The 15,850-nt window shown below is 36.4% G+C and overlaps 1 protein-coding gene across 1 annotated transcript in view; it reads left to right on the top strand.

Moving 5' to 3' along the window:
• F13A1 (coagulation factor XIII A chain) overlaps window positions 1-15,850 on the top strand; it is a 162,369-nt gene that overhangs the window by 55,097 nt on the left and 91,422 nt on the right. Inside the window, exon 5 of the mRNA XM_015083089.3 lies at window positions 13,255-13,373. Coding sequence (XP_014938575.1) covers window positions 13,255-13,373 — 119 coding nt within the window. The remainder of the gene's footprint in view (window positions 1-13,254; window positions 13,374-15,850) is intronic.

The raw sequence follows: 15,850 nt of genomic DNA, 5'->3' as shown, positions 1-15,850 counted from the left end.
ATTCCTTAACATGCCTATAGAGTGCAGAGCCTGCTGGAGTTCACCACCCCTTCTGATCTACTTTGAGATGGAAAAGGTATCATGATGACACCAACCCAAAGTCACATTTGCTCTGCAGTTGAAGCCAGTCCCTTGAAGAGTGATTACCCTCACCCAATATGGCTTCCCTCTTCCTTCAGTGATGCTCAGCTTTTATAGAAAGAGGAGGCAAGTAAAAGTTATTCCTAATCCCCTCACTTAAAATTACTCTCTTCTCTAAAAAGGTGACACATTTTGCCCTTTTGAAGGGACTGAGCTATTATTTCTTCCGGAGGATCAGAAACAAAACCAAACTCTGATTTAAGCTGGTAGGTAGTCTTTTGGGAGAGAACTTGTATGATAGCATTCCTGGCACTGTAGTTTTCTTTGATCCGTGAGTTCGCTTATTGGAGCTTGACTTTAATGACTTTGGAAATGGGACTTGCTTAAACTTTAAAATAGCATGTAAATAAGCAAAAGGAAATTTTCAGCTCAGGCAGTGATGAATAGCCCTCCTTCTCCCAAAGAAGTTACACAGATATAAAATCAATAGGCTTAGCATTCATTTTTACCTGTTTGTTATAAATTCCTACTTTCTTTGGGTATGGGGAGGTGAGTGGTAATTTCCAAGGGGGCCTGAAATCAGCCCTATAAATGAATACCAAAATTTCTCAGCCCACAGTATTTGTTTTTTTTTTAATTGCTCCATTATTCCCATCAAAGGAATAGTAAAATAAATGAGATCATTCTTCTTTACTACTTGCTTCACATTAGTCACCCTGGAAAGTTATTTACAAAGCATATTGAAGGTCTGTTCTGGTGGCAGAGCTATGGGTAAGGCAGATGGAGGTATCATGCCACATTCACCAATGACACCACGTGGAATCTGTTTTCTTCTTGAGTTTTATTTGCCAGAGGTCACTTAGGATCAAGAGGTTGTCAGTAAGTCCTTGGTGCTGCTGCTAACTCTATAAGCTATTTAGACCTACCTCCTCCTACCTGGGAGATATAGCTCCAATCCCTACACTTATATACAAACATACACACACACACACGTGCTTTCTAACAGTTCAAACTGATGGGTTTCTAGAATAGTGAGTTATTTGTCACTGTTTTTACTTTTAGTAGCATTCTCTATTTTACTAAGGTGGAGAACCAATTTTCACCCCAGGATCTGGTAAAACCTCCTATGCCTCTAAAGCATATTAAAATTTCTTTTAAAAAGTAAATATAACCCCCCCCCCCCACAAAACCAACAACAGAAATCTCCAGAGACAAATGATTAAGTTTTCGTATTTTTGTTAGCCTATCAAACATAGGGAGTGCTTTGGAGTTTCCATGGTGATGTAATTTTTTTTATCCTAGCTTTGGACAACTATATTTTAAAGTGACAGATCTGAATAAAAACGGGGGAAAGAAAGCACCGCTTTCCACCTTCAATCTTCTTTTAAAATCATAAATAAATTTAAAATTAAAATCAAGGCTTCCCACTTGACTTCCTTGCCTTGCTGTGGATTCATGATTATGCCTTCCGGTTGTGAGGTGAGATTTAATTCACCTGCTGGAAGGAAAAGGGTAGCCTAATCTTGAGCTCAGAACTCCTCCTTATTCATAGTTTGCCATTTAAATTTATAAGTGCCCATCAATAATAACCCAAAGCCCAAAAGTAAATCCTTCACTTTCTTCTTCTCTCACTCTCTAAGCTCCAGATATCTGTCCCCACCTCTCATTCTTACAGGACATATTCATTGTGCCACATTCCCAGGCACTCTGTGCTGGGGATACAGAGACCTGATGCCTTGGACCCAAGAGTCACAGTCTACCTGGGAGACAGCTTAGTATTCCTGACTTCACTTCTTACCAGCACTATGGTCCTGGGAAAGACACTTTACTTACTCTTCCTTAGTTTCCTCACCTGTAAAATGATGCCTTCCTCTCAGAGACATTATGAGTTTTAATGAGTTCATTGGTTTCTATACCACACTCAGAAAGTTCCTAGCACATGGTAAATACTAAAAACATACATTTTCATTTAATAACTAAATCACAGAATAATCTCCATATGAATGGATGTTAACTACAGCATCCACAGGAAACTGAGCAAACAAGGCTTAATCTAGCTTGTGCTGGGAAGAAAAGGGTGCAGGGACATTTAAAGGAGGAAAAAGTATGGTTATATGATGGTATTTAATAAGAAGAAAAATTGGTACTTGAAAGTTGATCTTAACCTCTTATTAAATAGCTTCACTTAAATGCAACATTTAAAACTAACTTTTTAAAAACTTTCTTAAATGTTTATTTTTGAAAGTGTGAGCAGGAGAGGGGCAGGAGGGGTGGGGGTGGGGGGGACAGAGGATCCACAGCAGGCTCTGCACTGACAGCAGCAAGCCCAAAGTACAGCTTGAACTCACAAACCGCAAGATAATGACCTGAGCTGAAGTTGGATGCTCAAGCAACTTAGCCACCCAGGCACCCCAAACTTAAAAAAAAATTTTTAGGTTTCAAAACTAACTCTTTTCTGATGATTAAAGCCTTATAGAAATTAAAATAATGAAAGCATACAAGGAACTCAGAGATCTACATATCACAAACACTTTGGTGTATTTCCATGCATTTGATGCATTTTGGAGTGGATTTAATTTTAATTGACAATTAATTGAATACATTACCCTTTTCAAATAGATACATGTAGTCATATATATGGTAAAACATTAACTTTCCTTTTCACCTACTCTCTGATCCTTGAGAACCTCCACAGAAAACCCAACTTTAACTGTGTGTACTGTCTGGATACTTTGCTATAAGTATATATTTCTATAGAGTTTGGATTTTTCTAAAACACAAGTGGAATTGTTTGTGCATGTTACTCTATATTTTACTTCCTTGCATAATATATCTTGGAGAATTTTCTATATCAGTACATACATATTCTTTTTAATAACCATTGGGTGTGGTTGTACCATAATTGATTTGGTCTCCTGCTTACAAATATTTAGATTGCTTCCTATTTTCACTATAGCATACCATGCTGTATTGAATGTTTCACATAGATGTTAAACAAATGTATTTCTGTAGAATAAATACATAGAAATGTCATTGCTTGGTCAAAATCAATTCACATTTTAAATTTGCCTAGATGGGGCGCTTGGGTGGCTCAGTCGGTTAAGCGGCCGACTTCGGCTCAGGTCATGATCTCACGGTCTGTGAGTTCCAGTCCCGTGTCAGGCTCTGTGCTGACAGCTCAGAGCCTGGAGCCTGTTTCAGATTCTGTGTCTCCCTCTCTCTGACCCTCCCCCATTCATGCTCTGTCTCCCTCTGTCTCAAAAATAAATAAACGTTAAAAAAAAATAAAAAAAAATAAATTTGCCTAGATACAGCCAAATTACTCTTTAAAAAGACTGCTGTAGTTTATAGTAAAGCCCTAGTACAAGAGAATATCCTTGTCTTCATACCTTCATTGACACCAGGTGTAATCAATTGTTTTAATATTTGCTAATATTATAGGCAAAATATGGTATTACATTGACATCTCATGGTTTAGTTCGTATATCTCTAATTATTAGTGAAGTTGAACTTTTTAAAATACATTTATTGATTGAGTATTGCATTTCTGGACCTGTTCATATCTGGGACAATTTAGGTGAGTTAAGGGATGGCAGGAAGAGATGTACATGAATCTTTTAAATCTATCGACAAATTTTCTATTAGTTCGAAAAAAGGTCTTACTGAAATTTTCTTCCCACAGGAATAGCCAGTTGTCAAAATATCATTTATTGATCAGATGTATCATTACCTGTTGATTTTAATGCCGTGTTTATCATCTACTAAGATCTAATATACATCTAGCTCTATGCATATGTTTTTCTATTACTGTGTCAAAATCAGTTTTCATTATAACTTTGCTTTAGTAATCATAGTAATGCATGGTAATGCTATATATATATGTATATATATGTATGTATACACACACACACACACACACATATATATATATATATATATATATATATATATATATATGACTGTTATATAAGAACGTACCAGAAAGAGGCACCTGGGTGGCTCAGATGTTTAGCCATCCTACTCTTGGTTTTGGCTCAGGTCATGATCTCATGGTTTATGAGCCCTGCGTGGAGCTCCATACTGACAGAGCAGAGCCTGCTTGGGATTCTCGTTCTCTCCCTGTCTCTCTGCCCCTCCCCCACTCGTGTACACACGTGTGCTCTGTCTTAAAATAAATAAAATCGACTTGAAAAAAAGATCGCAATAAGTTTTAAATGTAGACCAGAAAATGTCATTGGTCTATAACAACAAGCATTTTCTCTCATGGATCCGGGGCTTGTCTGTGGTTGAGCTGGGCTGAACTGGCCAGCTCTGCTTCAGATGAGAATAGCCAGAAAGGTCCTACTCCTCACCACACAGCTATATAGATGTTCTGCTCCATATGTCCCTCATCCTTCTGTGACTAGTGGGCTTGCTGGGACAGTTTTTTTCTTATGATGATGGCAGAAATGCAAGAGCATATGGTCAAGTGTGCAAGCACATTTCAAACCCCTGCCTGCATCACTTCGACTAACACCCTTTAGCCAAAGTAACCTCCAAGGTCCAAAGGGGGGTGTTCTAATGGCAGCTGAGTGGTTCAGTCGGCGAAGCATCTGACTTCAGGTCAGGTCATGATCTCACTGTTCATGGGTTTGAGCCCCACATCAGGGTCTGTGATGACAGCTCAGACCCTAGAGCTTGCTTCAGATTTTGTGTCTTCCTCTCTTTCTGCCCTTCCCCAATACATACTCTGTCTCTCAAAAGTAAATAAATGTTAAAAAAATTAATATAAATAAATAAATAAATAAATAAATAAATAAATAAATATTTTAAAAAGGGAGATGTTCTACCTTTAGATAGGATGACTGGTTACATGGCAAAGGGCATGGATACCGAAATGGATAAATTAGAGCCAAAGTGAGAAAAGTTCCTCAATATTTCTTCATTTTCAACATTTTATTTTTTGACTATTTTTTCACATTGCCTTTTTAGATGAACTTTTAAAATGCGGAATTCTCAAAAAATCTGAGTAGAATTTTGGTTGGGTTTTCATTGACTATATCAGCTAATTTGAGTAGAATTTATATCGTTACAATATTGAATCTTTACAGGAATTAGAAACATTTTGAAATTTTTTTCTTATTTATTCAAGTTTTCTTTTATGCCCTCTGGCAAGGTTTATTTTTATTATTAAAGTTTTCAAACAAGCTCAAAAATAGAAAGAATAGTACAGTAAATATCTATTTATATATCTCCCAGATTCAATGATTATCAAGATTTTGCCACATCTTAGGCTATCTCCTGATGTCATGTAACATTTCTGTAGCCCCTGTATTTTCTGTTAAGCAGTTAGCTTAATCTGAGACTCAATCAAATTTGTCTTAAAGAGAAACATTTTCTTTTTGTGGCAGGGGCGGTGGTTGGGAAGGTAGAGCAAGAATACTATGTAAGTCATGCTGTATGCTTCTCAGGGCATCCATCCCATCAGGAGATATATAATGATTGGTTGTCACTTTTTTAGTGATGTTTAGATTTATCAATAGGATTAGGTTTTGTCAATCTTATCCATCCATTATGAAGTTCCCCACTAGCCATTTAACAAAGCCTAGATTCATTATTTCATTAGCAATTGCAAAAATGGTGATTTTCTAATCTTACCATTCCTTCTGCATTTATTAGCATCACTTATTTTGTTGCCTTGAGGTAGTTTTCATATAAGAAGTCTAGATATGTGTCTCTTTCCTTATTTCTAAGTTATCAGAATAATGGGTTGGTTTTTAGCACCCTGCAAAGATAACCAATGAATTTTTTTAAATTACTATAAATTTATGAATATTGAAATTTTTTGTGTTTTAATCCTTTGCAGTGACTTCTTTTTCATATTTGAATTGTCTTCTTTTTGGACAGTGAATGCCCCTTCAAATTTATTTCTGATTCCTTGTCGTGACTCTTAGAATCTTTAATAGCCTCTTTATTTTCTGGTAGGAGGAAATATTTCGAAATGGTCTTGTACAATTCTTGACCCAGATTTGTTATGAGTCATGTCTCTTAAGGAACCTGGGTACTTTCTAGTAAGGAGAGGGGAGAGAAAAGAATGATACTTAGAGACCATAATCTAGGCTCAAGAGACTCACTGCTACTGCAGTGGTTGTTTCTTCCAGTTCTTTTCAGTGGACAGAAGTTGAAAACGTAGTTTTTAAAGAGAAAATGCATTATGAGCTATTATGAGCTATTATGAGCTATTAAGGATATTTTCAACTTAAATTTATTTTTTTATAAATTCCTTTTATTTGATATTTTATTATAATGGAATTAGATTTCTGACTATCATAGTATGCTCTGATTGAAACACTTCATAGTATTGCAGGGACTAGTAGAAATAGAAAAAAAAAATCTTAATAATATTTGTTGATGAAAAATCATGGTAAAAGCAAATCTCCAAAAATGTGTTTGAAGGCCATAAAAGAATAAATACAAAAATATGGGAAAAGATAAGCAGTATCTCCCTTCATATATATTTTTTTAATTTTCTTGTTATGTCTTCCTAAAACAGAGATATTTGACAGCAGTTAGAATGTCCACCTTTCAACATTAAAAAAAATCACACTCCCCAATGGGTGAACAAAGTGAAGAGTAGTCACCTATAATTTAGCTGAATAAGCCACTTTGGAGTCTTAAGTGAGGAGTTCTTCCAACTCCAGAGAGTGCCATCTACTTGTATCATCATTTCAGTGCAAATACAATTTAATTTTGGTGAAATGAGATTCATCCCCCCCGATAAGATTAGTAACTGCATTCACTGAATTTCACATTCTTCATTTGTGAACTGTGAGGAAATGAATGGTAGCTAGAAGATCAATGGGATCCCAGCTATAGCAGCAGGTGGAATGATGATGTACTAGGACAAAATTACCTATACTTTGAATTACAAAACTAACAGTGGTTTTAGATTTGCAATTTAATTACAGACCAACTACCTTTCATATGGAACAAATACCAAAAAAAGTTAATTATTACAAAATATTTCAGAAAAAATACATAATCTAATAAAATAAAAGCACTGAAAAATATCTTGCTAGAGCAGGGTCAGCTTGGAAAAGTTATTACCAAAGCTAAATATTTTTCCTTCACACAAACTATACTCAAAAATACCTTTACGAAACTAATTTCTGGCTTAAAACATCAAAGGATTTCTTAGAAACAAATATCTTAACTGACACGGATGGACAAAGAAACAAAGAAGCCGCCTAACCCCAAAGTTCATACTCTTTAAGACTTCTGAAGTATTACTGCACTGATTTACATCTCTTAATGGAAGAATGTGGTAATCATGGAATGAATCAATGCTAAAGTCATTTTCAAATGAAAAACAAAACAAATTAAACCTGATGCAATCCGACCAAACACGTGTCAATATATAGTTTCAAGATTATTTTACAAAACACCTGCATTTACACAGTAGGCTCCAGGCAGCATTTTCAGACAAGTTCTTTGGCTTTATCCTTGACACGATTAAGTTACACTTTTAAAAGAATTATTTAATAATTTTATGTATTAAATTTCTTTATTCAATACATTTTTCTTTCTCTGGAGTAAAAAAAAAAGACTGTGCATATAAGATTGAGAGAGGATGCACAAGCAGATAGGGAACTTCTAGAAATGGATGGCACTGGGAGGGTCAGCAAGCATGTGAACCTCACTCAGTTCTGATGCTTTCCAAGGATGAGTCAGTCTTGTAGCCATTTTACAAAGATTTTAAAGAAAAATTTCTTTTTGAAGTCAGATTTTTTTAATGCTTTCATTCTTATTCAAAATCGGTCCAGCTCTTAGTCTGCAACAGCAGGAGTTATGATACCCATTTCTGGAGGCTGCAGTACCATCAGAGCATGCCTGTAAGTCACTAAAAAAAAAAAAGAGAGAGAGAGAAAAAGAAAAGAATGCCCTTCCCTCCAGATTAAAAAAAATTAATAAAACAATTGAGGAAAGATAGCACTAAATCTAAAATGATTTGCAAAAGAATACTAGGTAAGAAGTGGCTTGAAATTAAAATATGAGGTTTCAAATTCCATTTCTTTGATTTTACTTATGTATTTTTTCTCTTATCCTGCAAATCTTGGCTTCTAATGCCATTAACATGATTGCTTATATCATATTCATTTCAAAATAACAATATCAATATTATCAGTAACAACATGGTTACTAAAACAGTTTACTTTCTCTTTTTTTGTTTGTTTATTTTACAGTTTTTCTTGTCTTTATGTTATATTCTACGGCAGATATATAGTAAAATTACTCTGTTTTAAAGTAACTTGAGGGGTGCCTGGATGGCTCAGTCAGTTAAGCATCTGACTCTTGATTTCAGCTCAGGTCCATGATCTCAAAGTTCATGAATTCAAGCTGTGCCTAGGGCTCTGTGTTTGACAGTGCAGAGCCTACTTGGGATTCTCTCGCCCTCCCTCCCCTCTCTCTATCTCTGCCCCTTCTCTGCTCACTTGTGTGAACTTTCTCTCTCAAAATATTTTTTTTTTAAATAAAGTAACTTGAAACATGAGGCACCTGGGTGGCTTCACTGGGTTTAGTGTCCAACTCTTGATTTCGGCTCAGGTCATGATCTCACCCTGGGGAGATTGAGCCCTAAGTTATGGGGCTCTGCACTGGGCATGAAGCCTTATTAAGATTCTCCCTCTGCCCCTCCCCAGCTCATGCACAAATGCCCACTCTCTTTTATGCTATCTTGCTCACTCTCTCTCTCAAAAAAATACATAAATAGGGGCACCTGGGTGGCTCAGTTGGTTAAGCATCCTACTTCAGCTCAGGTCATGGTCTTGCAGACCATGAGTTCGAGGCTTGCAGCAGGCTCTGTGCTGACAGCTCAGAGGCTGGAGCCTGCTTTGGATTCTGTGTCTCCTCTTTCTGCCCTTCCCCCACTCACACTCTGCCTCTCTCTTTCTCTCTCAAAAATAAATAAATAAGTAAATAAATTAATAAATAAATAATTAAAAAATAAAACCAAAGTAACTTGAAATAGTTCTCTTTTTCAAAGCCACTAATCTATTAGAGTCATATTCATTTGTTTCATTTTGGCTTCATTTATTTAGAAACTGCTTTGTCTTTTATTTCTATTTAGTTTCATTTTATAACTTTACAAAACATTTACATAACCTCAAAGTCAAATTACAAAACAATAAAGATACTTCAGAAAGAAAGTCTAACTCCCAACCCTCCCTCCTACACTTTAGATAATAACTTTGTTAATTTTTCGCTTATCTCTACATTTAAAAATGTAAGTACATATGTGTATTTATATAAATATGTATCTACCTACTTACCTATTTATCTCCCTTCTTTCTTAGATAAAAAGTAGTAATCTATATACATATTTTTCCACTTTTTTAATCTAACAAGAGATCCTAGATATCCCTCTGTAGTAGTATATAGAGATCTTCCCAATGCCTTACTATAGTTGCCCATTACCTGGATAATCAAACTTCATCCAACCATTTTTCATTCCAGGAATTCCCCAATTCTTCTGGAGATGGTATTCTTTCTTGCTCCTACCTCTAATACTGTAAAATATATGGAATAAAATATATACATATTCTATGCACCTTATCATACTTTCTTATATACTGCATACATATTTTTGTGTACACACACACACATACACACATAGATATAGATAGATATAGATATAGATATATAGATATACAGATATATATATGTATATATATATATATATAGAGAGAGAGAGAGAGAGAGAGAGAGAGAGAGGAAAGTATGATAAGAGGCATGGAAGACATAGGGAAAATTTAATATCTGCCTAAAGGTCACTTTATTATAAGAAAATGCAGAAAAATAAAAAGAATAAAATAGTCAAAGATAAAAGGGAAAGAAATTCCCAAAGCTGAAGAAAGACTTACATTGTCAAACTATAAAGGATCATAGTGCATCAAACCTGATAAATGAAAAAAAAAAAAAAAAAAAAGACCCACACCTAGATGCAAACTGTTTAAATGTCAAAACTTCAAAGAAAAATCCAAACTTTAAAGTCAAGTTAAAAAATATTATCTGTAGAAGAATGAAAATAGATTGAAATTATATTTTTTGTGGATAAAAATTTATTTGTAAACCTTTGCAGTCCTTGGGTTACTACTCAGTTAAAATTGCTTTTATACATTTGTTTTCTATGTGCATTTTCTCTTCTGTGAACTGGTTTTCCTTTTGCTGACTTTAAATGCACTTTATGACTTTCTCATCAATTTATTGAAATTCTTTACATATAAGGAAAATATGCTAACATTTTCTGTTGTTGGACATATTTCTCTAGTTTTTTATGTACTTTAAATTTTATTGTATCTGAAATTCAAGTTTTATATTTATATTAAAAAACCACATTAGTTATTTCCTTTTTTACCTTTTCTATTATTTTTGTTTGTATAAAACTTTTTCATCTGGAGACCAAATATTCAATTTATTTTTTTCTTTTTTTAAGTTTTTATTTACTTATTGTTTAATAATTTAAATTTTTATTTTAAATTTCCTATGCATTCTATTTTTTAATTCAGATTTTAAATTAATTTTCAATTTATTTTGATGTACAGAAAATTTACCTTTCCCACACAGCCAATTTTCTCAGCTGAATTTAATAAACACTCCAGTCATCTTCTTTGATTTATAATATTTTCTTTACCACATATTAATTTCATAGAAACATGCATATAGTAACATCTATTTCTAAGCTCTCTATTTTGACCCATTAATCTATTTTTATATCAATCGTTTAAATTACAGTGGCTCTATAATACAATCCAGTTTCTAATAGCTTATAGGACAAGGCCATAAACATCTCATATTGTAATGACATGTTAAAAAAGCATTCCCAAATGGCACTTCTAGACCTCAGTGATCTTAAGAGATTTCGATCTCAATAATAGGCATTTGAAACCCATCTGACTACAATGTTATCATTACAATGGTCACAACAGTTAAACCACTATCATAAAAGAATGAAAACAAATGTGGCCTTTACTTTTCAGGATGTTTTGATTGCATCTGGTGGAGGACTTCGCATGTAAATGATCATTGCCCCTTCAAGCACACCCTCATGTTATTTTGTTTTAAAAATGTTCTTTTGTGCTTCTCTACTCAGAAACATTGACCTCAGACTCCGTTGGCACTCCTTTATGTACTGTCCCTGGTTTGTTCCACTGGGAAATGAAGCTCTCGTTTCAGTTTAGGGGCCTTTGCCTAATTGGAGATTGCTGTAAAACCATGGCATTCTGCCTCCAGACCTGGGAAGGCCTGTATGAAAGCATCAGAGCTCACATCTGCCAGGGTGGAGGGAAGCCCGTAGCACATTTGTCATGTGACTCTGATTGTTCTGGAAACATGAAATGGTTTTGGGATGAATGAGCCATTGATACATACGACATGGATGAATTTCATATAACTAGCCTGAGTGAAAGAAGCCAGAACCCCCCAAAAGTAGACACTGGATTCTTTTTGTATAAAATCTTAGGAAATGCAAATGAATTTACAATGACCAAAAGCATATTCGGGGTTCTCTGGCAGGCGTGGTAGGTCAGAGAGAGAATCCAGAGGGCAGGATTACAAAGGGACATAGGACATTTTTGTGGTGATGGGTGTGTTTACTATTTCGATTGTGAAATTGTACACTTTAAATGTGTGCAGTTTATGGGATATTAGTATCCACATAAATGTGTGTGTGTGTGTGTGTGCATATTTGTTTACAGTTGCATGAAACCAGGCAAATAGTAGGCAAAAGGGAGAAGAAAGAAAGAGGAAGGCAAAACAAAGTACTGGAGATAAGACAAGAACAAGGATTCTCCAAAGAATCAAGCAAAGTTATAATGTAGCCCAGAATGGGGATCTAAGCTGGTTGGACTGAACAGAGCTTTGCAAACCTTAATGTATAGGTAAATCCCCTACAGGTGTTGTTACTATGCAGATTCTGATTCAGTAGGTCTTGAGCTGGGGCCTGAGACTGGATTTCTCACGAACTTCCAGGTGCCACTGATGCCACTGGTCTTTCAACAATTTTTTTGATAACAAAGGGCTAGAGCATTTGTTTTCAGTTTGGGTTGCATATCAGAATCACTGATGCGTGAAATTAATTAATTAATTAAATGAAAAAAAAAAAGCACCAGATGCCTGGATCTCCCCTACCCCCAGAGATTCTGATTTAATTAATTTAGTGTTCTAAGAGGAATCAGAAGTTTTGAATCTACCCAGATGATTCTAATGTGCAGCCAAGTTGACAGCCACTCCAAAGAGAGTGGTAAAAGTCTTATCATGGAATGAGGAGGAAAGAGTCCCCAAAAGGTAATAGGGGTGGCAGGTATGACCTGGGCTAGAGAAACATAATAAGTCATGTCCCCAATCAGAATCAAACATGCCCCTGTTCCAGACATGCAAATTGACTTGAGTGTAACTTGTATCTGTATTGTCCTGCCTTTATTAATGATGCTTTTGACGCTTTCATACCTGGCCTGGGAATAAGTACCAGGCTGATTACTAAGTATGCAGGTGGGGAGCATGGCCTTTCTGAGATTATAGCCACAGGGAAGAAAAGTCCTTGCGATGGAAGAAGCTGACTCAGCAGGCCAGTCAGGCATACACACTTACCAACACATTCACAAAGGATTGTTCATTGATAGGAGATGACCCCCAGCCTGCCTCCTCCTGTCAGTGATGGGCCACACACACCAGGCATGACAGACCATGCTGTATTCTAATATGCCCCAGACTTGTTTTAAAAATCATTTCAGTTCGGCTAGTTTTCTATTAACGTTAATAGCTTGGAAATTATTCTTCGCTCTGTGTTATAGATTCATATCTGCATCATGGAATTTTGATTCTGAAACTACTGATGTCCCAGAATCCTAAAAATGTTTAATGAGACATGTCAATTTAATTGTGCTGCTTGGAACTTAAAGCCAGAGTTTGTCAGCATTTTGCTGACAAATGCCATCCTTTACATGCTGATGTCGGCCACTGATTAGGTTCACCATTGCTGAAATTACATATTGGGAAATGAGCTCTCTTTAGTGGAAACAAAAGACATTTTTTTTTTCATTTAGTTGATTAAATTGCAGTTTAGGACCAGAACACACTTACAAGTCTATAAAAACAGTCTGGTTTGGTAATTGTCATTATGTTTAAATTCTGACACAGAGGATGCTGTGTATCTGGATGATGATAAAGAAAGAGAAGAGTATGTCCTGAATGACATCGGGGTTATATTTTATGGAGACTTCAATGACATCAAGACTAGAAGCTGGAGCTATGGTCAGGTGAGGCATTTACAATTTGTCACTGTCAAAGACATTTTTCCTCGATACTTTTTTGTCACATGTTTCACTGCAAGGCACGATATGTGGATATTAGACATGCACAATTTCCTGCTTTTCAGGATCTGAGGCTCCAAGCAGCCTAGGAGCAGAGACTTACAAAGGCAACTGCATAATTTAGCCACTGCAATCACGTCTCTTCAGGTATTACAACATTCCAAAGATCAGAGATTCTATGGATAACATGGCATTCTAGTGAGAAATGCTTGTCATCCAGTACAGAGAAGTCTCATTAGCTCAGACATCATTCTTCAACATCGAATGGACTAAAGTTCTCTTTTTCTTATAAGGAAAAGTGTTTTGATAATGATAACTTCAAGGTGTGTGCTCAACTCAAAGAAATCACCTTTTTCAAATGTTAGTATAAGATACTAGAAAATTAGAAATTAGAATTAGAAAAGACGGTCACCATTTCATCAAAGGAGGGCCCACTGGACTTTTGCCTTGAGACATTTTATCAACTGCCATCTCACATGACTGCCTGGATATAAAATAGCAAATGATATTCCATTTTAGATATTCAATAATTCAAACTATTTCAGCTTGGTATCTTTAACAGTGGAACAAGTGACTGATATTTCTACCATATTACCATAAATGAATGCATTGTCCTGTGGATCAGCAAAGGTTCCTCCTTAGCAACATGAGAAAACGTGAATGTGTTATTTAGTAGAGAGTTTTGGCTGAGCTGATGGGAATTGTGCACCATTGTTCTGGGTATCTAGCGGGCACATTTCATGGAACCTGGCGTCACCAGGTCCCATGATACTTTCTTGGCTTCTCATGTCTTCTTTTGACTTCCATGTGGGCTCCCCTTGCATCCCCTACCCCTGCTCCAGCTTGGCCACTGGGACCTGTGTCATCACTAGTTCTTGCCTTGTCTGCCTGACTTTATGTCCTGCTCATTCACCCGGACTCCTGAGAAATCATGTGCCCACCTGCATTTCTGATGTCCTGCCAAGAGGATCATCTGTGTGTTCTTCTGCTTTTGCAGCCCCACCTTGCTCCCTGGTTACAAGCTCTCCCTTCCTGAGTGACATACAATCCATGATATTGCCTATTGTCTAGTGTTCTAAATCCTAATGTGTAGGTGTGATTCTATTTATGTCCCCAAAGTGACATTATGTAGAGAACCAATAAGAAAAAATTCACCAAGGTGGGTAACAAGTAGGACTGGGAAAGAGTCCCAAGCATGATCAGGACACTCCTCAGCCAGCATGCCAAGTAGTTTTTGGGTATACCCCCTTGAGCACAGCCACCATCTGTCTGTTGTCATCAGAGTCCATGAATATGGGTCTTTCAGTCCAAGTAACCAGCCAAGCCAGTAGTTTGCTGTGATGCAGAGAAACAACTAGTCCTATAACTATTTCTTTACCTCTTCAATTCACTGCTTCATGTCCCACAGACAGAGAAATGGTGCTTAATAAGAACCAGAATAATGAGTTCTTTATTATATACCTGAAGAAATAGTGCCCTTACTTTACTGCATCCATCCCATCAGTTCAGGGTGCACACAAAGTTGGAATGCTAACTGGATTTAATAAAGAACTACATGGTTATTAGCCATTAAGACTATGGTTTCTGTCACAGGTACGTGGGTGGATAATATGCAAGGTGTTTATATTCAGGGAAGTCTCTTGTACAGTGAGGTGCAGTATAGGTGAAATATCCCCATTTTGCCATTTTATTACTATTTTGTCCTTGTCCCCCCCCCCTTTTCTTTTAAAAGAAAATCATGGTGTTTCATGGGGTCAGTAGTTCTTTCTAAGGAAATCAACTATGAACAGCCTCCCGTGCTGCTCTCTGTAGGGGATCCTGAAACATCTTGAAGAACACAGAGATTCTGCAATGGAGCAGACTACCAGGCTGTTCTCTTGATAATATAAACTTTCTCCAGGCCGTCTTGCCTGCCCTTTGACCCTAGAGTCCACTTTGTTTTGAAAGAAGGGAGACCTTGGGCAGACGTTTGTGACACGAGGTCTCCTACTACTTCCAGTGCAAGGTATACAGGCCCAAAGTACCTCCCTGTGATGTACCTGAGAGCCATTTGTTTTCGAAAAGCACAAGGATTCATGTTACTTTTGAGTTCTTGAGGCTTTGGCCGTACTTTGGTAAATCATTCATTCCTTTGCCTTGGGAGCTGGAGCCCACATGCTGGAGAAATCTTCTAAATTAACTTGTACAGTTTTCTGAAGAGCTTCAAGTTGGTTCATGGTCCTTGAGTATACCAGCTCTTTAGTAGTCCTGTTTTATGTTCCTAGCTTGCTTGTATGTTTTTATCCATTTTACTGAAAAACAAAAGAGGATGTCTTCTTCCTTCTACTTTAGTATTTCATACTAAGGATTATGGATAATGGCTATATAGGAAACACACATTCCTGAACATTTTGTTGTGCTTTCTTTTAATTTTTTTTTTTGGC

Source organism: Acinonyx jubatus, chromosome B2, assembly GCF_027475565.1.
Source record: "Acinonyx jubatus isolate Ajub_Pintada_27869175 chromosome B2, VMU_Ajub_asm_v1.0, whole genome shotgun sequence".
In the NCBI taxonomy this organism is placed as follows: domain Eukaryota; kingdom Metazoa; phylum Chordata; class Mammalia; order Carnivora; family Felidae; genus Acinonyx; species Acinonyx jubatus.
Note: the sequence above shows the minus strand (reverse complement) of the source record. Positions and strands in the feature narration are given on the sequence as shown.